At 37.2% G+C, this 26,582-nt stretch overlaps 1 protein-coding gene across 2 annotated transcripts in view; it reads right to left on the minus strand.

Moving 5' to 3' along the window:
* Window positions 1-26,582, minus strand: part of CTTNBP2 (cortactin binding protein 2) — a 196,785-nt gene that overhangs the window by 58,837 nt on the left and 111,366 nt on the right. For both annotated transcript variants that reach the window (XM_027845036.1, XM_027845037.1), the window contains 7 exons: window positions 25,678-25,932; window positions 17,943-18,060; window positions 16,544-16,819; window positions 15,520-15,615; window positions 14,035-14,114; window positions 10,700-10,786; window positions 10,506-10,605 (listed from right to left, as the gene is read on the minus strand). In XM_027845036.1, coding sequence (XP_027700837.1) covers window positions 10,506-10,605; window positions 10,700-10,786; window positions 14,035-14,114; window positions 15,520-15,615; window positions 16,544-16,819; window positions 17,943-18,060; window positions 25,678-25,932 — 1,012 coding nt within the window. The remainder of the gene's footprint in view (window positions 1-10,505; window positions 10,606-10,699; window positions 10,787-14,034; window positions 14,115-15,519; window positions 15,616-16,543; window positions 16,820-17,942; window positions 18,061-25,677; window positions 25,933-26,582) is intronic.

The raw sequence follows: 26,582 nt of genomic DNA on the forward strand, positions 1-26,582 counted from the left end.
GGGAGATAACCTTAGATCAGGGGGTTCTTATTCATGTCATGGATACAAATTGTGTCATTCTTTATTTGTGTCATGGACCCCCTTTGGCAGCCTGGTAATACCCACAGACCCATTCTCCAAATAAGGTTTTAAATGCATTAAATAAAATACATGGGATTACTAAGGAAATCAATTATACTAAAATAGAGTTGTCAAATTAAAAAAAAAAAAACAAAACAGCTTACAAATCCCAGGTTATACCTTTAGGTCATATTGCCAATGACCTACAAGTTTAATCAAAAATTTCTAAATTAAAATTACCTCCTCTCACCTTTAGAAGCCCACCCCAACCTCACATTATTATAGGAGATGACATCTTATTTAAGAGAACACTGAGGCTGTGTGACCTGAACACCCTCAGCTCCCGGTCTCAATTCCTCAATCCCTTCTTTTTCCTCTTTTTGGATAGTCTCAGGAGAGATATTCTCTATGCAGGCAGTATTAAGGCTACTTTTTCTTCCTGTGCCCTTCATTCTCCTCCCTCCCTTTTCCTGGGTCATGCTCCAGCAATCAAATAAATCATCCCCCAGCTGTCTAGCATCTTTGTTTTCTTTCTTTTCATTGGCTCCTTTTCAGCTGCCTACAAACACCCTGGTGTCCCCAACCCAAAATAAATAAATAACAGCCTTCTCCTGACTCGCCTACCAGTTCTAGGCAATGTATCATCTAAACTTCTTGAAAAAGCTGTCTATACCCAATGTCTCCATGCCCTTACTAGCCCCTTTTCCCTTTAATACCTTACATTTGGGCATTATCTCTACCTCTACCCCTCAACTGAAATCAACTTTTCAAAGATCAGCAAACTTAATGACATTTGATTTCTGTGCAGCTTTTGACAATACCTATCACTACTTTCTTGACTTCAGAAAAGCCACCTTCCTGGTTCTACTTGTTTCCTCTGTGTCTTTGCTGGTTCCAAGGTTCTGTCAGTGTCTGTCTGTCTTTCTGTCTCTGTCTCTTCTTTTCCTCTGCAATTTCATTAACTCCTAGGACTTCAGTTATTACCTATGTAAATGCCTCCCAAGTCTATCCTCAGAGCTGACTTCTTCCCAGAGCTCAAGGCCTGTGTCTTTACCTGCCTATAGGCTATCTCCACCTGGTTGTACGAAGGGACCCCAAAACTCATCAAGTCCAAAACATAAGTTTATAATCTTTCCTCCTAAAGATGTTTCTCTTTTTTCCTTCACTATTTGCTTGTGGTACCATCATTTAGCCTGTTTCCCTATCTTAATGTTGGAGTTAACTTTTACATTTCCTTCTCTCTCACCTCTCATATCTAATGGGTTCTCAAGTCCTACCTACTTCTAAATATCTCTCCATATGTTGCCTCTTCCTTTTCCCCACTCCTACTAATCCAGAAGAGATCTTCATTACCATCTGCCTGGATTTGGCCAATAGGTCTTCATGCTTTGACTCCCTTCTTTGCAATTCATCTTTGAAACTTCTGTTAGCTTTAACTTTCTCCCATGGAGATCTGGCCATACCAGTCCTCTGCTCAAAAATCTTCAATTGCTACCTACTGTGTCGAGAGTTCTTTTGCTTGAATGTCAAAGTCGCCCATTAATATTTGGCTATTCCACCTTTTGTAGCCTCATCTCAAATTATTCTATGCTCAAATGAACCAGACTACTCTCCTGCCCCAACCTTCCACTGCGATACCCTTTGAGTTTTTCTTCCTGAAATCCTAGGATGATATTGTTCAGATCCAGAACGGATATGAAGGGATGCCAAATAATCCAAGCTTCTCATTTTACACATCAAAAACTGCTGCTTTTTAAGAAGGTGAAGATAACTTGTTCAAGATGAGAGAGGAAAGAAAGGCAGAGCTGAAATTCTAATCCAGGTCATCTGACTCCAAATGCACACCTCTTTACCTGTGCCTGCCATATCTACTTTTGAATTGTGACAAAGATCACTCTGTCAGGCTGCCTCCTTAGCCTGTTCTATTTTCCCTGTGAAATTTTCAAGCTTCTACCGATCCAACTTTATCCATTTCATGTTGGACAACACTCTTTCCTATTTCTGTGACCTAGGCTCATGAGAGATGCATATCAGTTCCATGCACACAGTATATTTAAATGCTACTTTTTTATGACATCTCCCTACTGATTTACATCTTGATATTTCAAAAACAACTTTTATTGGCTTGTTGGGCAACTTTAAAAGTATTGATAAGGGCACACTTATCGGTGAAGTAGAAAACTCCACCCCACTTTTGTCTGGGGTGGGGGGAGTCCATTGGAACCTCTACTAGCACTGGGGGAGTGGACTTTTTTTTTTAATCACGCTCCAGAAATGTAGTCACTGAGTTTAGAGTGCTAAGAATGTGAACTAATTTTTGAGGGATAAACTTAAAAAATTAAAGAGAATCAAACATCTATTGATGCAGGATAAAAAAATGTAGTATCACTAAGTTAATTCTAATAATCTAATTATACATAATTACTAAAACATTAACTATTCTTATAAAATGTGGTTATTTCATAAGTTCAAATTCAAATTTTTACTCTCTCCCCTCCTTTCTCTTTCTCTCCCTACTTCCACACTTCTCCCACTCTACATACACACAGCATTTCAACAAAATAAAGTTATCATTCACTTCCTGCTGTTGTTCAGGCATTCAGTCGTGTTGGACTCTTTCTGACCCCATGGATCATTCTGTCTGTCAATGGGGTTTTCTTGCCAAAGATGCTGGAGTAGTTTGCTATTTCCTTCTCCAGTGGATTAAGGCAAACAGAGGTTAAGTGAGTTGCCTAGGGTCACATAGCTAGTAAGTGTCTGAGGTCAGATTTGAATTCAGGTCTTCCTGACACCCAGAACTTTATCCACAGAGCCACCTAGCTGCCCCTTTCTCATTTACTGTTGTATCTGATTTTTTTTTTAAAGTATCATTCACTGTTGCATTTGATTTAAAAAAAAATCTGTCCTACTAACCTAATTCTTTACTTAGCTTTGGGTAGAAATTTCACTCAACTCTATCATGCTAGCATCTTACCCTAAATGACAGAGCCATATGATTATCTCCAGACAATAGCAATGTGAGAAACTAGATGTATTAAAAAATTGAATCTCATTAGCTTAAATGCTAAGTCTGTCTTAAAGTTTATCTTTTCCATTTTTAGTTTTTCCCCCTCATTTTCTCAGTTCTTCACTCTATCCATTTTAGATTAAAAACAAAACAAAACAAAACAAAACACCACAGTACAATATTTCCTTTTCTTACCCAGTGAAGCAGTGAAACAAGCCTCAAGGGGATTCTGAATTTAGATGCTAAGATCCCAGCATGCTTGCATTTCTACCAGCTATCTCCCATACCTGGAATGTACTCCCTCCTCGTATCTACCTGTCAGTCCTTGTCTTTCTCCAAAGCTCAGCTGAGGTCCTATCAATTTCATGCTGTCTTCTCCATACTCCTTAGATACGAGTGCTCTCACCTTCAAATACGTGTATATTTATCCCTATACCCATTAAAATTAGGATCCTTGAGGGAAGGGACTGTGTCATTTTTGTCTGTGTCCTCAATATACCGAGCATGATAGATACGATGTTTGTTGAAAACTGAGTTCCTTAAATACAGTTACTAAATGGTCTTTTTCCCTTCCTAATCTTCTCCCAGTCCCTTTCCCCATTTTCTCCCAGGCTCTTCCTTTCTCCTTACTCATTCCCTTCCTCTCCCTCCTTTCAAGCCTAAGGCTCCCTCTTTAGATGAATTAAGAGTAAAGACCAGATGTTTCTTATACAAATAGGTTTCAAATATATCCATTTATATTCACACTTCCAACTTTGGTTGAGCATTGCTATGCCTAAGTGAGACTGGACTAGCTCTTCCTCTGAAGTGCAACTTAAGACCAAAGTGAAAAGGATTTCTAGTCAATTATCAGTGTTTCACCTTCCCTATACACCACCCCCTCCCAATAAACACATCTGATGGGGACGTAAAGTTTAAGATCAATCAAGTCAACTAGCATTTACTAAATGCCTGCTAGATGCCAGGCATTTTACTGAGCATAACCCAGTAGTCAATCAGTACAGGTGAATATTTAGTAGGTGCCTTCAGAATCACAAGATCACAGGAAGAGAAGGAACCTTCACAAACCAACATGTGCAGCCAAATAAACCGACTTTTAAGTAATCAATCAATCAATCCTTATTAAGCAACCACTACGTGCCAGGCACTGTGCTAAGCACTGTAAGTACTGCAGATTTTTAGGGAAATTACACTAGGGTTTTTTTTTCCCTTTAAGATCCTGTTCAAATACCACGCTTCTACATGAATCCTTTTCTGATCCATCAAAATGGATGGATTCCCTCCATCCCAAATTATCATGTATCTATTTTGCATAATCCTATAATGTATAATCATACATATTATCTCCCCTAATAGAATGTAAGCTCCAGGGCAGGGACTGTCTACTCTCTTTGTATCCCCAGTATTTGGCCCAGAGCAGGTACATAATAAATGCTTGCTGATTATTTGAAAAGTAGTTGGGCTCTTGCTTACCACAGGATTTGATCACTTACAATACTGAGGGAAAAAATTAAAATAGGGCAACACAATGAGGTTTTACTGTCTCCGTTATTACGCAGAGTGGGTTAGGAAATTTGGAGTTCCCCTTTCTCAGGAAGACCTAAAAAAGCCTGTCCTGGGTTCAAATTCTACCTCCAATGAGTCTTGAGTACATCACTTAACTTCACCTTCCTCGTCTCTGAAATGGGGCTAATAACAGACAATAAAGGAGATAATAAAAAGACCTACTTCATAGAGTTGTTGTGAATATCAAAGGAAATAACATGTATGGCACTTTGCCAAATTTAAAGCTTCATATAAATTCTACCTATTATTATTATTTTATTTTCATTATGCAGCCTTAAGAAATTCATTTTTATTATTATACATTAGCGCATTGCTACCCTACACTTTGAGTCTGTACTCAACAGGATCTGGGAGGGAGAAGGCAATTCCCATTCTCTTCTTGGTTTTGAACTTAGCTTCCACCGAATAGTCCCTCAAATTTAACTGGCTTGCAATGCTCCTAAGACGTCTGCCTTTAGCATTTGTTTTCTTGCCCTTTATTTCTTTCAACTTCCCTGCCACCACTCTGGATTTGTCATTATTGCTTCACGGTGGGTCCCCTAACAGCAATGGGTCCCTGACACCTACTCTTACAGCTCACTTAATAAACCAAGAGAATCAATGATCCATTCCTGTCTCATAGCCTTTGGAAGTGCTTTACCAATTTATTCCCTTTTCGCTGTAGGAAGGTAAAGAAAGGTATACTGAGAATCTCATCAAGTCTGTGCTAGAGCCTCAATTAAAATTTATAGCCCCTAAAATTCCAGTCTGCGGTTTCACCACTCTCAGTTTCGGCAAAACTTTCTTTGCTCTGCAGTTAACTTCACTGCACAAAGGACTGACTTGCTGAAGTTTCTTTTAGAGATAGAAAAAAGAATGGTGATCAGCTGATTCTTTTTCTGGAAAGCCTTTTCTTTCATTTTCCTTGCTAATATTATCCAATGAATCCTTTAAAACTTAGCTTATTAGTCATATACCCCAGCAAATTCTGGGTCCCCAGTTAACTCTATCCCAAAGAAATACAATTAAATTAATTTGTATGTTCTGTTTTGTTTTACTTTGCAATTGTTTTTAAGTTCATAGGATCATAGCTAGAGAGCTGAAAAGGACTCTAGAGGCATTAGATTCTTTTTCTATGATTAAATAGCAGAATGGATTCATAATTTCATCATTCAACAAGCAATTATTTAGTGCTGACTATATGCCAAGCACTGATAAACTAGGTGCTGGGGATACAACAACAAAAACAATCCCATCAAAATGAGTACTCTTTCCAACAGTGCATTTCACAACATATTTATGTATTCCATCTCAACCATGTGAATCTTGCTTACGTGGCTTTCTCAATGTATTTGATGTCTTCTTCTTGTTCTTTTAACATGTAACTGTCAGTATACCATTAGGGTCATCCATTTATTATTGATCATTCTCAATACATGACCAACCTCCTTTTCCAATCAGAAACTTCTTGGATCCTATCTTTTTTATCACTTCTTATGCAGAAGTTATCATTGGTCATATATTTCAGGCTGATTCCACCATACTTTTCTCCAATTACCTCTAGGTTTTCTGCATTTTGATTCTTAGACTAATTATAATGTACCACAATTAGTAGTCATATAGAATCATCCAAACACTATTGGTGTTAAAAAGATAGGGTCTGCTTTAAAGAAACAACTTAAGATTGTTGGCAGTACTATGTAATTTCTAATCTTCTCTCTTCCTCCTATCCAGAGGAGGGAGCATGATGCAGAAAAAAGAACACTCAAATTCTGAGTCAGAGAAACTGAGTGTGAATTCTGCCTCCGCTATTGACTATCTATATGACCTTGGGCAAGTTACTTAATCTCTTTGGGCCTCAATGTCCACATCTGTAAAACCACATTGCTAAGTTTCCTTTTAACGCTAGATTTATGCCCACCTGAAGTGTCTTTTCAAAATTAATGTATCAGTGAACCAGCTCATTGGACATCCTCATCCAACTGCATATCCTAGACTGGACAGTAATAATGCAGGTCAAAGCATACTAGTTTCACTTTGTTTATTTTTTTGTTTTTTGTTTTTTTTTCATTTTGGTCTGATCTTCTTCCACAATATGACTAATTTGGAAATATGTTTTACATGATTGTACATCCATAACCTATATCAAATTGCTTACCGTCTTGGGGGAAGAAGGAAAGGAGGGAGGGAGAAAATTTGGAACTCAAAATTTTTTTTAAATGAATATTAAAAATTGTCTTTACATGTAATTGAAAAAATTAAATACTATTTAAAAAGAAAAAATATGGTATTATTTTTGCTTATGCTGTTGAATTACTAAAAGAGGTTAAGGAAGGCCCAACTTGGCAGAAATTGGGGAGAAGAGATATGGAATAAAAGCTTAATACTTAATAAGTGATGGCAAGTGTAAAAGTGATTGGAAAAAGTGGTTAGATCATGGAAAAAAGACTGTGGTATCAATGGCCAAATTTTGCTAAAGAGTATTGGTTTAGTGGTAGCTGAGAGACAATCAAGTTTAATTGTCTATGGAAAACAGAGCTCCCACATGAAATACGTTGTTTGCCTATTTCTGCTAAGCTTGCTTGGACTTTTTGAGCTCCCAAGTGAAGTTAACATGTATTATGTGCAGATGATCATTTCCAAATGGCATGAGAATGAATTGGTGAAGAGTTGGCTGTGATGGGATATATACAAGGATGGAAGACAAAGTGTTGTGCTAGGTTGAGACACAAGGAGAGTTTTTAGATTCAAATTCATCTTGGGGAAGGTAAATAAACTGGAAGGCATTCATAGGAGTGTGATCAGGATGTTGAAGGGCCTTGAGATCACACATAAGAAGATTGAAGTAATGGGGGATGTTCAGCCTAGAGAATAGAAGACTTAGATGGACAAAGGATAAAGTATCAAAAGGCCTGTAAATGAGGGATCATTAGTTTGTTGTAGTTGGTCCCAGACAGCAGAACCAGAGCCATGGATGGATGTTGAAAAGAGGCAAGTTTAAGAAAAAAACAAAACAGAATAAGCCCCTACTAATCCAAGCAGTGTAGGCTTCTCCTCACTGGAGTTCTTTGAGCAATGGTTGAATAGACATTTATTATGAATGTTAGAGTCTGGAATTTTTGTTCAGATTTCAGTTGGACTAGATGTCGTCTGAAGTCCTTATCGACTTAGATGGTGTTTTACTCTTCTATCTACTTGAAATGTACTGGACAAGTATGTTATGCATTTTCCTTTAAAAGTATCAGGAATATTAAAAGCACATGTTTCCCACATAGGATTTAAAACATATTTTTAAAAACAATTGAGACTTAAAAATTTACTCTTTTATAGTACCACCAGTCATTCACATCAAATGATAGTATAACCCCAAATTAAATAGCCCTTCTTTTTATTGTACCTTTAAGAATATAGAATCGAGGGACTGATAATTATATGTTATCTTTGAGGGGATCTGTATGAGTCACTGAGAGAGAAAAGAAATTAATTCCTGAAGAGACCTAGACAGTTAACTGTCAAGGAGAAAGAATATGTGAGAGACTTGAACAGTTAACCCTCTAAGAGAAAATGTTTGTGAGAGACTGACAGTTAACTGACATTGGAGAATGAGTCTTGTTGGGACATGGAAATTTACTGCCATCCTTGAAAGCATCTGGAATCATTCTGAGGAAAGTGGATGTAACATTTTCATTTCTGTTGAGAACTGAACTGAGTTAATTTTTATTCCTTAGAAGAGGAAGACATTTTTATGGAGAAGATGTTCTGAGTGGAATTTCTGAGGGAAACCAAGACACATTAACTTCTATCCAGATTCAAACAAACCTAAGTGCTATATTCTTAGGAGAGAGGTGCAGTTAACTGACAATTCTACACAAAACTGAGTATAATGGCATTTTGAGAGGACATGAGTTAATTATATTTTTAAGAAAATGAATTATCTGACTGCAGTCCCAATGTTTTGGAGGAGTCGGCAGTGATAGCCAGTGGTGAGAGAATTCTAGTCAACAACTTCTTTTGCCTACTTTTCCAAGGCACAAAGACTCTGGCTGGACTTTTCTCACATGTGATAAATGATTTCAACATTTATTTCTGCTTTTACATTATTTATTATCATTAACATGACATTGTTAAAATCAAACTGTGCATACCCTTTGACCCAGCAATACCACTATTAGGTCTGTATCCCAAAGAGATCATAAAAAAGGAAAAAGAACCTACATATACAAAAATATTTATAGCACCTCTTTTTGTGGTGGTGAAGAATTGGAAACTGGGGAATGGCTGAACAAGTTGTGGTACATGAATGTAATGGAATACTATTGTGCTATAAGAAATGATGAGCAGGTGGATTTCAGAAAAACCTGGAAAGACTTACATGAACTGATGCTGAGTGAAGTGAGCAGAACCAGGAGAACATTGTACACAGTACATTGTGTGATGATCAACTATGAATGACTTAGCTCTTCTCAGCAATACAACGATCAAAGACAATTCCAAAGGACTCATGATGGAAAGGCTATTTACTTCCAAAGAAGGAACTAATGGAGTCTGAATGCAGGTGGAAGCATACTCTTTTCACTTTATTTTTTTCATGTTTTTTTTCCCTTTTTGTCTTTTTCTTCTTTCACAACATGACTAATATGGAAATATGTTTTACATGATTGCACACATATAACCTATTTCAAATTGCTTAACACTCACAGAGGAGGGAGGTGAGGGAGAGAAGGAGGGAGAAAATTTTGAACAAATTAAAAAAATGAATGGTAAAAATTGTCTTTACATGTAATTAGAAAAAATAAAATACTATTTTTTAAAAAATGGTATTGTTTTTGCATTTTCTTCATACTGTCAGCATTTAGCACAATGTCTTGCACATACTTCATAAATGTTTGCTGATTTATATGCTTATCTAAGCCTGGGTATTTGCAGTTTGAGCCTGAGGCTAATTAATTAATGAGCGATTTTAAGAAATATCTGATATAATGTTAGATCATATTTACTAAGAACCCATTAAGAGAAAAAAAAGATGCATAAGGTAATAAGTCAGTAGCAGAATGAAGGGAGGCTATTTGGCATATTTGTCCAGAGAATACCTGAGAGGTTTTGGTCACACTCTATATCATAATACCCCCATAACTCCAAAAAAACTCTCATCTATGGAACTGTTAGATATTACTATTAAATGTGTCTGCTATGACAGCTTTGTAAATACTTTAATTATTCAAGAAATGTTAAATAAAAGAACTAAGGGACTAACAAGAGAATAAGTGAAGCATTTTTCTTCACTGAAAGGAATCTAAGTTCAATTTTCAAATAAATAGCCTACTTTGGAAGCCAAATGCAATAGTGAATATTATTATAAAAATAATATTCAGAGTGACTGAACTTAAGAGGCAACATTATACAGGGGAAAAAGCACTGGTTTTGAAGTAGGAAGATATGGGTTCGAATTCTAGCTTGGTTACTTAATAACTATATGTCTTTGAGGACTTACTGGAGCCTCAGTTTCTTCAATTTTAAAATGGCATTCATATACTTGCCCTACATCTGTTACAGTGTTATTTATCAAAAAAAGATAAACAATGTAATTTATTTCAATAGAATGGAAATACCATGGGGAAACTGCCACCCAAACCTGGATGAGATTAATCAGCAAGATTTGAAAAGGCCAAAGATAAAGAAAAGGAAAATAGGCTTCTAATTGGTAAACAAAATTATATTTACACAGATCTGGTCTGCCATTTCTCTTAAGAGCTCACTTGACACAGGTTTCTTCATCTCAAGGGTATCTGAATAGCTAAAAATGTTATTAAAATCTGCTGAGGGCTACAGAAGGTTTTTCTGTCAGTCATTAGAAAAACCCCCAAAACATTGAAATCTACTGAAATGGTCTTACCACTACTGATGAATAATTCTACTAGCTGATGCTTGGAGAAATCAGCATCCACTTCAGCTCTCACTATTTCACAGGTGAATCCTGCAGCTGTTTGCTTTTGCTATGGTAAAAAACAAAAAACACATCGAGTTTCATTGAAGCTGTGTAGCCTCTAATTTCTGAAGGAAGATGGCAAGGATATGCACTATCAGTACCTTCATGCAGAGTGCAATCTGATGGGCTACATAGTCTTGTAAGCTTCCTTCCGGCCCATGAAAGATAACATTATGATATTGCTCAACCTGTTGAGAAATTAAGGGAAAGTCACTTAAGAAAACATCCCATGTATGTATGTAAACAAAGCATTTTGTGTTATATATACATAGATTTATAAATATCTATTTTTATGTGTAATATTGGCCCTTTGTAGTCTTTAGATACAGACAAGGATAGAAAGAAAAGTAGAGCCTGCCTCATTTTTCCTTTTTTACCCTATTTTTAAGAGCAAAACATGAGTCGTGGTTCAATCCAATGTCCTTTTCAGGAGCTGAACAAATATTTCTTGACCTAATTGCAAATTATCATAAGAAATTCTACTTTGGTATCCTACAAGTATGAGGCAAACACAATAAAAATAATGTCAACAAGTGAAATCTTGGATTTCTAAGGTTTCTAAGACTTGCTAAATAGCTCACCCCTGAGATTTACAATTATATTGCTTAGCTTATCTTGGTTGCCCTTTATCTGAATTGATGAGGGTGTCTCAGTACAGAAAACAAGAGTGTTCCATTCATTATTGCCATCCTGTCACATTGCTTTCAGAGTCTGAAGATTGATGCTGAGATGATATGACAGCAAGGCATCCAATCTCAGAGATAAGATGTCTTCAATTTCAACACCTCATTTGTTCTCAGATTGTAGGTTGGCTGGTATTGCAGGCTGGCAACATTCAATTCAGATTTTCAATAAAAGGGTCACTGAGGAACAGCAAGCCCTTTGTGTTTACGTGAAGGGCATACACTTTCAGAACACTCCCTAAGTCACACAAGCTATTATCAGACACTCTCTTCAACTCAGCTCAATTGTTGTACAGAATAGTGCCTTCTCTCTTATCAAACATCTAGGTATGTATGTCGAACAGTGTTCAAGATCTGACTTAGAGACCTCAAATAACTAGTGGGCAGTTACTTTCCTGCCACAAAAATGTCCTCGATTCTATTTCTCTGACCAAGGAACAGATCTGTAATAACCATATTACTTCCGAAGGGTTGATATACTGGGCACACAGAATGCAAACAGTTCACGCTGCCAGCAGAGGGAATCTTATGATTAAGCATTTGGATGCCTTAATTGCATCCTCAAATAGATTTGTATCTCTATACAAATGATCATGTCAAAAAAGCTGAATTCCTGTTGTTCAACTGTCTTGTCATCTATCTGATGACATGCTTCTATGTCTGTAACACACTGCATGTTTTCCATTTATTCTGTGCATTATGGCTAGATTCATTGTCATGATTGTACTGATTACTTTTATTTGGATAACTTTAGAATCTATTCACAAACACTTTATCACATTTCAGTTGGTTTTGTGAGTCAAATGGCTTCTGGAATAAAAGGAACAGGTTGACACTAACACTATGTTCTCTTTGGTTTTGTTTTCCTTCTTCCCCTACAATCAATGGCTTTCTTTTGAATAGATGCTATTAGAGAACATAACACGTTTGCAGCTATTTGGGATTTCATGTACACAATGTTTCAGGACTCCAAATATTTTTTAACAAAACCTTGATTCTTCCCTTAGGATTTTTCCTGTTCAAGAGGCAGATTTAGGTTGAGTTTTGATGAACAAGTAAGCTTGAAAAATAATAACAGAAAATGGGTTTTACAAAGCCAATAAAAGTGAGATAACTAACCAAATGTCTCATGTTTCATATGTAGTAATTTCATTTGAAACATGTTTGACATTACAATTTAAAGAACTAATTTATTCATTACTTGAAATCTACACATAGACATAAAATTACAATGGATTCATGTAAAATTCCTTAATGAAAAATCAGAACAGCTAGAGTTTAGGAAATAAACAAACAGAATGCCTTACATCTGAAAAAGCTGAAGCCATATCTCTGCATCTGAGAATCCAATTTCATCCAACAAACATTTATTAAGTATCTATCCATGCAAGACATGATTCCAGGTCTTCAAGATACAAAGACAAATATTGAATGATCCATGCCTTCAAGATGCTTACAATTTATTAAACAATCACAAAGGCAAACTAGCATGACTGGCCACTGTGGAGTGTTAACAAGTTTCTGCCTTGGTAACCTAGGCCTTTGAATCATGGGAATTGGAAGATAAGAACAAATCTTGCTAGCCACCTTTTGCCACCTCACACATCCCCTCTCCCTCAACTTCATTTGTCACAGGTACCAGAATTTCTAGTTACAGCACTGCTAATAATATCCTGAGGCCGTTCAAAATTCTAAAAGGGCAAAACAAAACTATCAATTAAATGCTTTACAATTATTACAGCTAATGTGTCACTCTTTGAAGCAGCTAGGTGGTTCAGTGGATAGAGTGCCGGGCCTAGAGTCAGGGAGACTCATCTCCTTGAGTTCAAATCTGGCCTCAGACACTTACTAGCTGTACAAGTCACTTAACCCAGTGTGCCTCAGTTTCCTCATCTATAAAATGAGCTGGAAAAGGAGATGGCAAAACACATATTGTGTTTTCTGTTCCAAAGTCATTGGAACCACAGTTGGCTGGCTGTTTTTCACTAATTGGGATCCTTAAAGGTATTTTAAGAGCATCCATTAAGACAATCACAGAATTCAAAGACAAGAAGGAGATGGCACTATCTTTGCCAAGAAAACCCCAAATGGGGTCATAAAGAGTCGGACACAACTGAAATGACTGAACAACAACAATTACTCTTTAATGTCACTTTTTTTAAAGTTGTTTTTTGTCCTATATGTACATTTTATGTTGAGGCAAGATAGCATTGTGAATAAAGTACTGTCATCAGAACTTCTATAGGAAGCCTTTCCTGATTCCTTTTAATTCTAGTGCCTTGCTTCTGTTGATTACTTCCAATTTATCCTGTCTATAACTTGTTTTTACATAGCTGTCTTCATGTTACCTCCCTTATTAGAGTGTGAGGCAGGGACTGCCTCTCACTTTTCTTTGTATCCCCAGTGCTTAGCACAGTGCCTGGCACATAGTAGACACTTAATGTTTATTGAGTAACCATGTAACTGAGCAGTGTGAAAATAATAATTCACATTTTTGCAACACTTTAAAGTTTATCAAGCACTTCCCCTTAAAATAACCCTATGAGGTAGGAAATTGAAGTATTAGTACAGTACTAGTATAGATGAGGAAACTGAGGCTCTGAGACATGAAGTGACTTGCCTTTGATCACACAGCTACTAAATATCGGTACTGGAATTCAACACCAGGCCTTCTGACTCCAAAATGCTTTCTTTCATTAGCAGCAGAAGCTGAGTACAAGAACTACGTACATGACATTGTGTAGCACACCTACCAGTCGGAGGTAGTTCTGTAGCATCTGGAGAGGAATCATGGATGCATAAGTCACACTGCTGAGGCAGCCTTCTTGAGGTCCTTTGGGAAATAATACATAACAGGGATAGCAATTCTTTCTTGATATAAAAAAAAATTACTAGGTGAAGTACAAAAGACTTTAAACATTTCCCAAACAAAAGTGGTACCCCTATATATATATAATATATATATCAATCATATATATATGTGTGTACATACATATGTAAGAATTTCATCATCATAACATTGTGAAGCACTTTACATACATTCTCTCAGCAACCCTGTGATGTAGGTGCTACTGTTAATCCCATTTTATAGGGAAGGGAAACTGAGAGAAAGAGAGGGTGATTTACTTGTCCAGGGTCCTACAGCCAGCAAGTTTCTGAGGCCAGGTTTGAAATAAAATCACCCCAATTCCAAGTCACTCTACAGTGCTACCGAGCTTCCTTATATCAGACAATGCTGATTTCATAACAAGCATTGCTGCTCCATTAGAAGGTCTGAGTTCAGGATCTGCCACACAAATAGGGAGCTCAACACTAATTTTCTTCATGATTTTCATAATGGTACTTCTGCTCCTTTGACGTAAGGGCCTAAGGTTAAAAACCAATCCTATTTCAGGAGAGTCTTATAGAATATTTGTTTATTTAGGTGATTTTTTTAAGAAATATATTGAAGTTTCATTAAGTAGAACTCTAAAATTTATAATGAATCTGAAATGTATTTCTGATTCTTTGACTATTTAAGGTCTTAGTGAAGAATCTATTCTGAAATGAGGAGCTGCTTTAAGGCTCAAGAAATTAACGATTTTATCAGTGTGCTTTCACTTTTTGGAGTCTAGTAATTAATTCTTATTGCTTACCAATCAATAGTTATCAAATATCTGCTATATGCCATGTACCTTAGATATAGACAAAAGCAACTGAATGTGGTATATTATTGTGAATTGCATTTTAAAAATTAACTTGTGAATAATACTGTAAAGTATTATATTTGGAAATGTTATTAACCTTAGTACATATATGCATGGAGGTAAAAACAAATGGTATTTCTAAGAATATGTTCTATGATTCATTCTTCACTAAGACCTATTGGTTTTCCTCTAATGACCCCAAATGAAAGAAGTTTTACTGTAATCAGAGATTAAAGAGTAAAGCATAGGTCTCAGGACTGCAGGCTTTTCCTTTTTGCTTTCTTTTAACTAAATATCTCAGATGTTCCCTTTCCATAGAAGAACCACAAGAAACATGTCAGATATAATACAAAAACTCAGATTAAAAGCTTTCTTATAGAGTGTAAGCTCCCTGAGGGCAGGGACTATCTTACTTTCGTATTTGTATCCCAGTCAGTTCCTGGTATGTAACTGGCAATTAATGAATGCTTTCTGATTTATTAACAAATTGCTGCAAAAACAGTCATGTAGGAAACAGTTTTCAACCATTCAATTTGTGTCAAGAGGCTTTACCTGATAAAAACACAGTTATATGGTCAGCTTTATTTTTCCTCATAAAATCCCATGGCGATTGGGGCAAAATCTGGCCTGTTGACCATGACATATTTCCTGGTTGAAAAAATAAAATAAAACAAATGTTAAAGGGAAAATGTACTATTGTTTTCATCATCAATTGTTATTATTATTATTTACCATGTTATCAAATTTATGAATCCATATGACATTTGAAGGCAGGCTAATGGTCAAGTTCTTAGTCATACAAAAATAAACTCTCTTAAGTGGTAAGCAAATGACATCCCCACCTAACAAGGTTTTAGGTGATGCCATTGTCACTAAGTTTGGCTCCTTCAGCTTCCTGATAACTTAATACTCATTATTCACTGAATGAGCTGACCCTGAAGTCTTAGATAGTGCTTACAGTAATGCACTATATTTTCTGCCCCATTAACCACTGCTGGGTGGGGGATGCTAATAATGGTGACTCCATAACTTCAGTTAGATGGGGCACAAACGGTTGTGGCTAGACTTAATAGCCAGAGGTAAAGGGCTCGGAGGAGCACTCACTCTGGTGTATGAATGGCTCTACAAGAATGTGGGCAAAGCATGAGAGGTGCTCGGAGGCAGATTTTGAAACCAGGTCTTCCTGACTCCAATTCCAGAACCCTACTTCTACCATGAAGCTCCTCAAAATCTAAAATTGGAGCTAGATTTTGAGACTTTGTTCTCAGGTTTATAAGATGGCATCTATAATGTGATTTTTCGGTTTACCATCAGCTAGAAAAGCAAATACACTGCAAAGTTTCAAAAAGTGTTAGTATTTAAGTATCATTTGAGGTATAAAAACATCTTTAATATGAAGAAGCTACTTTATGTAATTGACATATATCATATAAGCTCAAGGTGCTCAAAGCTAGCAGCTGCCCTAAACAGGCACTGAATGTACTTAATTAACAAATTAGGCACTGTACTTCATACCCCACATACACCAAGGAGGCCCCAGATTTAACTTTTTTTCTTGTTGCAAGACTTCAGCTACCTAGTTTGATGGATTGGATGCTGTTCAGATTTAGGCCGATGCTGGATTCAGTAGTGTTATTAAATGTCAAGTCCTCCAGACTTCTCCATCCATCAGAAGAGATTGCCTGGAAATGGTTTGTCAGAGCCTGACTCACTGCTTTCGAAAGGTCATCCCATGTTGTCTGTTTGCGGATATTTAAAGCACATATCGTGTTTTCTGTTTCCAAATCATCAGAACCGTAGTTGGCTGGCTGTTTTTCACTAATTGAGATCCTTAAAGGTATTTTAAGAGCATCTGTTAAGACAATCAGAGAATGTAAAGACAAAATATGAGAGGAAAAAAATAATAGTGAAAAAGACTGAGTCTTAATAAAACTGGTTATTAAAAAAAATTAACTATCACAAGGTTTTAAATACTGTTCAATTAATTTATTATTCAATTTATTTATTCATTTTTCAATTAATTTATATGGAACTATGTGTACTGTGGTTGCCTCCTTCCCTTTAAACCTGACTTTCTCTCTAGAGTTACTTCTCCTATACTTAAATCTGTAGGGCACACCACTGCTTACATACAGATGACTCATCTATATTGTCTTCCTCATCATTTCACTCTGTTCCAGTTACAAAATCATAGATCTTAGAGCTGGAAGGAGTTTCAAAATAGAATCTAGCACAGGTCTTAGGGTTCAGACATTGATATGCAAGTATAATGTTGGCATTGAAGAGCCTAAATAAGCATGTTAAATAAAATCAAATAATTAAAATAAGTAACTAAATAAATGTTGACAGTTAAGAGACTTTGGTCAAGTCACTTAACTTCTCATCTTTGAAGGCAATTCCCTAGGGATATATTTACTAAATCAAAGACTGATTCTGAGGTACATAGGTGGAGGGAGTTTCCACACTGGGACTCTGCTTGTTGAGATCACAGTTCCTTCATGTATTCCTATTAGGGACTTTAGAGATTATCCAGTCCAACCCTTTCATTCTAAAGATGAGGAAACTGAGGCTTAGACAAGCATCTTGCCCAAAGTGAGTTAGGGGCAAGTTGCTGTCACACTATAAACCCAAACATTTATTAAGAAATCTGAATAGGAAGAGGAAATAAATAGTAGTAGTTACTTATGTTGATGTCAATTTTTGGATTACTGGAAAAAAAAAAAACCAAAAACCTAGCCCAGCATGAACAACAGGAACTTATTCTAATAGAGTCGTTTTATAATTTCAAAATGGAAAGCAATTGCTGCATTTAAAAATCAATGAAATAGGTTTGTATTACTTAGGGTTCAAACAACCTATTCAGGCAATAAGAAGCATACAAGAAAACTGTGGTTGAATCAATATCCTTTCCATTCTCCCCTAGGCCCCAGGATTGTAAATACTTCATTGTGAGAAAGCTATAAGGTGTCACTCACTCAAGTTCTCTAGGAGATGTTTGCAGTCATCAGTAGCAACATCATGCACAGTCCGATTGCACTTATCTCTCTTTTCAGCCTCAAGTCCACCGTGGCTACATAAGATTTCTAGGCAGTTCTGCAATGATAAGAGCTCAATTACTTGCTAGTCTAATGAAATTAGCTTCAGCTATGTTCCCAAGAGAAGTGCTGGTTGCTTGCAGGAAGTCACTGTGATAATCTCTCATTTCCAGCTTGCCAAAATATGCAGATTAAGTCAGAGCCAACAAAGGCTGGAGGTGAGAAGGAAAGGGGGTACTTCACTGGGATGTGAATTATTGGATCAAATGAATTTGGCAAGAAAAGTCTCTCAGGTGTCAAGTGATTAAAAAAAAAGATTGAGAATAATTACTAATTTATTTATGAGAAAACTGAAGTGAAGAAAGCAAATAAAGGTTCTAGGCAGAACTCTCTAGTTCTGTGGTACTGTAGCAACACAAAGCTGAAGGCTGGTGGCAGCAGCATATGCCTCTACCGCCACTGTCCCTGCTACCTGACTCGTGGTAGCTCTCCATACAACTGTTATAAAAATATCTGCATTTGTCAGACAAAATCCAACAACACTATGCTTCCCATTTGCATGCCTTCTGAAGGTCACAACAGACCTGGAAACAAAAGACGTTGCTTGTACTCATGAAGGGATAAACTGTGTCTTACTGAATTAGTTGTGCTCCCCCCATCACTTATAAGGATGCTCTCTGTATATTGTGCTGATGTTTGGTCGTTTCAGTCCTGCCTGACTCTTCGTGACCCCATTTGGGGTTTTCTTGGCAAAGAACTGGAGTGGTCTGCCATTTCCTTCTCTGGCTCATTTCACAGATAAGAAGGCAGTTAAATTTGATAAACATTTTAAAATCTCATGACTTTGGATCTATGATACCAGTATGCTATGAATTTCATGAATTACACATTTACTCTGAATGTTTGGTGAATTACAATGAATTACATTATCTTTCTCTGGTATTATGCTGAAGCAACAGCACAAGTTTAATCTTATCCATAGGCCAAGTAAGTGACTACTTACATGATGGCATTTTATGGCTGTACCTTCCCCACTCCCCCCCAAAAAAGGTCCCTCTTCAAGTGACTAGATGATCATTGGAATTTCTCCACAAATGGACCACAATCTCTATGGTAAAAAGGCTTGTAAGTGGATGGCAATTTGGGGAATGCATCATCTTTTTTGAGATTCTTGTGAAAGTTTTCTAGTGAAGGATTCCAGTGAAAAATTTTCTTTTCCATATGTTTTATTTCCTTTAGAAATCATAGGGTCTTAGCTTTAGAGCAGGAAGATATCTTAGATATGATGTAGTGCAATACTAATAAAAATAGCTAATGTTGATTAATTGACCAACAAAAGGGCCCAAGCCAAGCCCCACTTGGTCATCGTTTGGGCCCTGATTGGCTCAGAGTGAATGTAACAGCAATTGTTTGTGTCTTGGCCAGAAACCCTGAGGGTCTTTCCCTCCCAGACTGATTTTTTTGTGGGGAGGAGGGACCAGTTAAAGAGGCCATTCTCTGTTTCAGTTCTTACCTAGCCTCAATCACTGAATTGTCTCACTCAAACTGAGACCTGTTGAAGACCTTAGCTTAAAAAAGCCAAGGTCTCCCACTGTATCCAGGGTCATTACAGTCATTCTGATCTATATCTTGCCACTGGACCCAGATGGCTCGGGAGGAGAAAGTGAGGCTGGTGACTTTGCACAATCTAATTCACTTGCATGTCATGGTATCACCTCCCTAATGTCATGGTCCTCTTTGAGAACCAAGGACAAACAACAACAGATGAGGAAACTGAAGCAAAGAGGATAAAGTGACTTGCCCAGGGTCACAGAGGTAGTGTCTGCAATTGGATTTGAACTCAGGTCTACATAACTTAGGCCTGGTGCTATGTCCACTCTGCCACCTAGCTGCGCATCTGTATATTGTAGCTGCTTAATTAATATTTAAGGCTGAAGATAGTCCTGAGTGGTGTCCTTTCAAAATGCAAATGGAAAGAATGGAAGATGAACCTCTATATGAGGACCTTAACATCTTTAAGTTTCAAAGTGTTTAACTTTCATTTTTATAAAATTCTAGTAGGTTGAAGAGATCTCATTACAGTCTGATAAACAGTCAGAGAGGGATAAATACCTTGCTCTCTCCCAGCTGCTAAAGCTTTACCCTCTAAGCTTATATTTTATCTGCTCTCTACTTATCTTTTATGTGCCTTCCATTTAAATGTTGTCTCTCTCATTAGAATCTAAATTTTTTGAGGGAAATTGGCTGTTTTTGCCTTTCTTTGTACCCCCAGAGCTCAGTTCTGACATATAATAAGTTATTTCATAAAAAGTTTCTTGTTAATTTATTGATCAGATAATCAGATGCAGTTTAAAAAGTCAGTGGTAGAGATGGAAACACATTCAAATTTCAAAACTTGTTATTGTCATCAACTGTTATCTACCAAATGTTGTTTTTCAGCCATGTCCAACTCTTCATGACCTCATTTGAGGTTTTCTTGGCAAGAATACTAAAGTGGTTTCCATTTCCTTCTCCAGGTCATTTTATAAATGAGGAAACTGAGGCCAACAGGCTTAAGTGACTTGCCCAGGGTCACATAGCTAGTAAGCATCTGAGATCATATCTAAACTCAGGAAGATGAGTCTTCCTGACTCTATCCACCTCATTATCTAGCTGCTTAACAAATATTTCCTGATGGATGTAGCACTAATGTACCCAGCATCTCTCCTGGCTCTATTGAATATACAAAAATTCCACAAGCTATCTCTATCTGCCCTCACAATATTACGATCTAGTTGGACAACCAATGCTAACACATGAAACAGAAAAAAAAAAACCATGAGCTAAACTTCAGACACTGATTCATTACAGGAGTTTAAGGAAGTAAGAGGAAGTCAGTATAGGATCAAATAGTTGGTGACTGTTACATAGGAGAAGCAAGATTTGCATTACAGGTAGAATTTTGGTGGACAGATAGGAAGGGGATAGCATTGCAGGTGGTGACAGATTCTAAAGCAAAGGTGTGGTATGGAAATGAGCATAACATGCAGAGAAGACTGTTTTTTTTTAAATGTAGATTTTTCTTTTCTTTTTTTTTTTTCAGCAAAGTGTGTTTGAAGTCATTGTGTTAGGATCATTGCCAATCACAGGTCATACAAGCTGCTATGTGCTAATCAGTCAGAAATACTTTACACTTAAGAAGAATTCAAAGTGATGATGATGATGATATTGTTATTACTAATTTCATATAGTGCTTAAAGTTTGAAAAGTCCTTTATAGCCACTATTTCATTTTATTCTCACAACTACACTGGGAGGTAGCTATTATTATCCCTGTTTTTACATATGAGGAAACTGAGGGAGACAGAGGCTAAGTGACTTGCCCAGGGTCACTCTGAAGACTGTAACTTAGGTCTTCTTGACTCCAGGTATAATATTGTGCAGTAGTGGGAAATAAGTTTAGATAAGATAGTCGGGGGACAAATTACAGAGGATTTTTAAAGACTACACAGAGAAGTATGGATTCAGTACACAAGGCAACAGGAACAACCACAGACTCAATTCAAAAACAAAAACCTGTTCTAGGTAAGGTAATGTACCAGGAGCTGGTTCTGGAGGAGAAGAGCAACATAGTGAAAACAATGATTAATAAATCTTAGGTTATTAGTGATCTGGAGGATGGGGTGGAAGGGAGAAGACAAAAAACCCGTGAGGTCTGCTAGTGGGCTGCTCTAGCAATTTAGATGTGCAGTGAAAGGCTGATCTAAGCTGGTTTAATTCAATTTGATAAGCATCTGACAAGTATTTATTAAATGCCTACTATGTGCCAAGCAGTGTAATAGGCCCTGGGGATAGAAAGACAAAAAGAAAATAAAGAACAGTCCCTACCATCAGCAACTTTGCATTCTACTAGGAGATATAAGATAGAAAAAAGATCCAGAATGGAAAGGGAGAAGTGGGTCCAAGATACATTGTGGGGGGGGGGGGGCAGTAAGAACATTTGGAGACAAGGCTGAATGTAAAGGATAAAAGAAAGAGGAAAGTCAAAGGATAGAAAGCTATAGTATAGTAGAAAGAGCATTGGCTAGGGAGTCAGAAAATCTGGGTGCAGATCCTGCCTCTGCCACTTACTGGTCTTATCAATTCCACAAGGCATTTCATCTCCCCATCATTAAGCATTTATTAAATGCCTACTACCATACCTGCTAGGTACTGGGGATGCAGTAATGAAATAGTCCCTGCTCTTAAGGAGTTTACATTCTACTGCGGGAGACAACATATACACAAGAACATGCAAAATGTATGCACAATAAATATGTGGTAATTTTTTAAGGAGAAGATGCCGGCAGCTGGGGAGAATCAAGGAAAACTTCATGTAGAAGATACCACTGAAACCTACTTTTCAAGGAAATTAGGGAGTCTATGAGATCAGGAGGGAATGCATTCTAGGCATAGAACATCCTTGTGCCTCAATTTCCATATATGCAGAATCCAAAATATAAATTCATAGCTTTTTAGAGTTGGAAAGAACATTAGAGTCATCTAATCCAACCCCTGGGTTTTTCAGAAAAGTAAACTGATATGCAGAGAAGTGAAACAGCTAGTTAGTGGCAGAGCCAAAATTCAAACTCAAGTCTCTAGAACCTTAGGTTGCCTACTCTTTCTATCACATCACACTACTTATACTCAGAGAATTGAATGAAATGCAATAGCTAATGTAAAACATTTTGTAAGGCACTCTAAAAATGCCCACTACTATTAGTCCTTCAAGGTTTCTAACTTGGAAGGCTGGGAAAAAAAACAAAACAACAATGCCCTCTTTGGCAGAAAGCTGGAAGTTAGGGTAGGGCTCTGCCTTGTTGGATAGGGGTTTTGAAAAATGATGAATTTTGTTTTGGGCATATTGAGTCTGAGGTAACATGTATTCTTTCATATCTAATCAGTAGAAACAAGAGGGGAAAGAAGAAGGAAGAAAGGAAGGAAATAAGTATTTATTAAGTGCCTACTATCTGTTAGATGCTTTACAAATATTATCTAATTTGATCCCCAAAACAAGCCTGGGAGATAGGTGCTATTTTTATCCTCACCTTTACAGTTCAGGAAACTAAAGCAGGCAAAGGTTAAGGGACTTGCCCAGGGTCATATAGCTAATAAGGGTCTAGGACAGATTTGATCTCATGTCTTTCTAACTCCAAGTCCTTTGTTCTATCTACTATGTCTCTGAGGCCTTAGAAGTCTGAGGACCCAAGACTGAGAAGATGAAAGGGAATTTGGCAAAACGGAATCTTGAGAACTCCAGTCCATGGTTTGACATCAGGAAACATACTAACAAATCAGAAGGTACAGAATGTACCATAACTTCCTCAATGGAGAAGTTAAAACTCTAAAGCATCTGCCCAACCTGCTTCTCTTGCTAGAAATGATGCTATCAGAGTACTGGTAATTAAACATATAATCACACAGCTGTGCCTCTTTTCCATTTAAGTGAGGTAAAGGATGCCATTATATCAGATCAGCAATCTCTCTACAATAGAAATGGTCCACATATTAGGAGAGTACTCCTATTACCAAACATCCTGTTATTTGGTACATCCATAACTTTACCCCAAGAAATGCAAAAAATGTCTCAAAAGAGAGGAGCGGAGAGTAACTTAGAGACTAAATCACCTGAAAATCTGCTTCCTGGGTTTAAAGCATAAGACCTGATAGATATGAAAGAATCCATGCTACATAGAAAAATAATGTTTTCAACTTGCCCATGCTATCCAGCTAAAATATTTTAGTTATGCCTAGTCAGAAATGTAAGATATTTAATTTTTCCAGAAGAATGGCACTTAGTTATAGATAAATTATTCTTGAGCTGATAAAGCTTCCTCACTTCGACCCAGTCAGAATTTTTTCGTAGGAGAGGCAGTGTGTTTGTACTTTCCCCCAAGCAGTTAAATCAACATGGAGGGCAGTGAGAATCGATGGAAATCATCATGGAAAGAGCCAAAGTTTTAGCTCTAGCTTTGCCACTGAGATCTCAGGCAAGTGAGAACCTTGTTGGACTTCAGCTTTCTCATTTGTGAAATGATCACCAAGGTTCCTGCCAACTCTGAAATTTTATGATGCTTCAAATTTTTATGCTTTAGGGTCTTCAAATTCTACTATTTATATCCTTCCTTTCTCTGTCTTACAAAATTGTGTTACATAGCTATTACAAGGTAGATATACTTTATAACCCTATGAATTTAAAAACATTTGTTCTGAGAAAGAGCTCAGAGGTTTCAGCAGACTATAAAACGGGTTCAGGGCCTATCCCCCACTCCATCCCCCAAAAAGAATAAGAATTCCTGATGTTGAAGTAGAAATATTTCACAGTAAAAGAGTTATTATGTATCAGCATCTGAAGATTTATGCAATGATAATAGGTGGCACAGTGGATAGAGTGCAGGGCCTTAAGTCAAAAGACTCACCTTCCTGGAGTTTAAATCTGCCCTCCGACACTTGCTAGCTGTGTGACCCTGAACAAATCACTCAACCCTGTATGCCTCAGTTTCCTCATCTATAAAATGAACTGGAGAAGGAAATGGCAAACCATTATCTTTATCAAGAAACTGCCAAATAGGGGGCAGCTAGGTGGCCCGGTGGATAGAGTACCAGCCCTGAAGTCAGGAGGACCTGAGTTCAGCTCTGGCCTCAGACCAAATACTTGACACTTACTTAGCTGTGTGACCCTGGACAAGTCACTTAACCCCAATTGCCTTAAAAAAAAAAAAGGAAGAAGAAGAAACTGCCAAATAGGATCACAAAGACTCAGATATGACTAAAACTAGTGAACAACAATAGTTTTAAAATTCTGCCCCCAAGACTACAAAAACAGTAACCCTCTAATGAAGGAGCACTCACAGACTTGTAGAAAATGCTACATGTGAGTAGAACTGATCATCATCACTGAATCAATATGTATTTTCATACTAATTCCCTCCTCCAAAAAACTTCATTTGGATCTTCTGACATTTACACAGTTGAATTATTTTACATTCAATTCTTTCGACATTTACTGACTACCTACTATTTCATGACTTTTGATCTTAAAGAATGACTGAAGAATGGACTGCTATTGACTAATACCAACACCTTAAACTAAACCACTGCTTTTCTTCCAAATTGCTCATGGAACTTCCCATGACAACACCAACTCACCTGGGAAGGGAGATTATCTACATTTTTACTGAATCTCAGGAAAGGTATGTAACTATGCTCAGAAACACAACCAGGAAGTGATGGGAGGAAAAGGAAGGAAAATACAAGCCTCCAACCCAAGGAGAATCCTTCTATTTGGCCACATCATAATCCTATTGTCAGGAATCTCAATTTCTAAAAACCAACCCCAGTCTGATTTGGGTATTTTTTTCCTATGTTATGAACATTAGGAAATATTTCCAAATAGCCCACACATTTCCTACTGAAAACTCTACCCACAAATTCCAAGAAGAGGAGGAGATTTAAGGAAGGGCTCTGCTTCTTATTCCCTTTCTTCCATGTTCACACCTCCACAAATGTCTGTTGGATGCCAAGAAGGGAAATTTTCTTTAACTCCTAAGAGTAACCCTCAAAAACACTCTCTCTAATTATTTAATATAAACATGTATAAATATTTTCTCCCCAACAACTCACTTGCGTCTAAAAGAAGCGGGCTTAAATGAACACACCTTAAGGCCTTTGGATGCAGCTATGTGGGCAGCAGTCCAGCCTTCTTTGTCAGCATGGTTGATGAGAGCTGTAGGAACAACAGGCTTGGCTTGACAGTCGGAATTCTCCTCTCTGCAATCCAAGTCAAAAATGCCTGAATGGGGCTCCATGTCACTCATAAGGTTTCCATTATCAGGTACCCTATAGTACATAAGGAGCTTCAGGCCACCCACATTGCCAGAATCCACAGCAGCATGAATTGGGGTCCAACCATCCTGCAAACAAAAATTCAAGGTGGGGAAAATTTATAAAATAGTGTATTATGATATTTATAACAGATCTGTTCCAAGTACACCTTTAGTGGGCTTTTAGGATGAGTTTGCAAGCTGGAAAAAGCATGAGTTCCAATCATGTCTAGCAGGATGGGCTAAAGGAAAGTGATTTGACCTTGGTTAGTTTTATTTCCCATTTTGCTATGATAAAAGTTGTCTACTATTTCCACTTTAGATAAAGAGGCCTATTAGAGAACAATCTGATGAGCGAAGGCATTTTCTGACACTGTGTTTGTCTGGTATATGTTGCATATGGCATACTAGAATCTCACCCTACTTAGAAAGCAAAATGTGGTATTAATGCTAGATTATTATGTTCCATCCAAGGGATATTTCTCTCATTTACTTGTATATGAAAATGCTCCATTGTTATAAGCTAGTCCCTCTAGAAAGAGTAGTGAGTAACAGGGAATGGACCCCAAAGACAATTTTATAGTAAAATTCCAAGGCACTTGATTTATTTATATACATATACTTGATTTGCTATGTAACGGTAAATTTCACAACTGAAACTAAAGGCAACCCAAAGGGCAAAGATGAGATGCCCCATATTGTCAATGATTATTTGTATGTGAGAACTGGAATAAAATATT

The sequence above is a fragment of the Vombatus ursinus genome, unplaced genomic scaffold, assembly GCF_900497805.2.
Source record: "Vombatus ursinus unplaced genomic scaffold, bare-nosed wombat genome assembly UNPS02014946.1, whole genome shotgun sequence".
Classification (NCBI taxonomy): Eukaryota; Metazoa; Chordata; class Mammalia; order Diprotodontia; family Vombatidae; genus Vombatus; species Vombatus ursinus.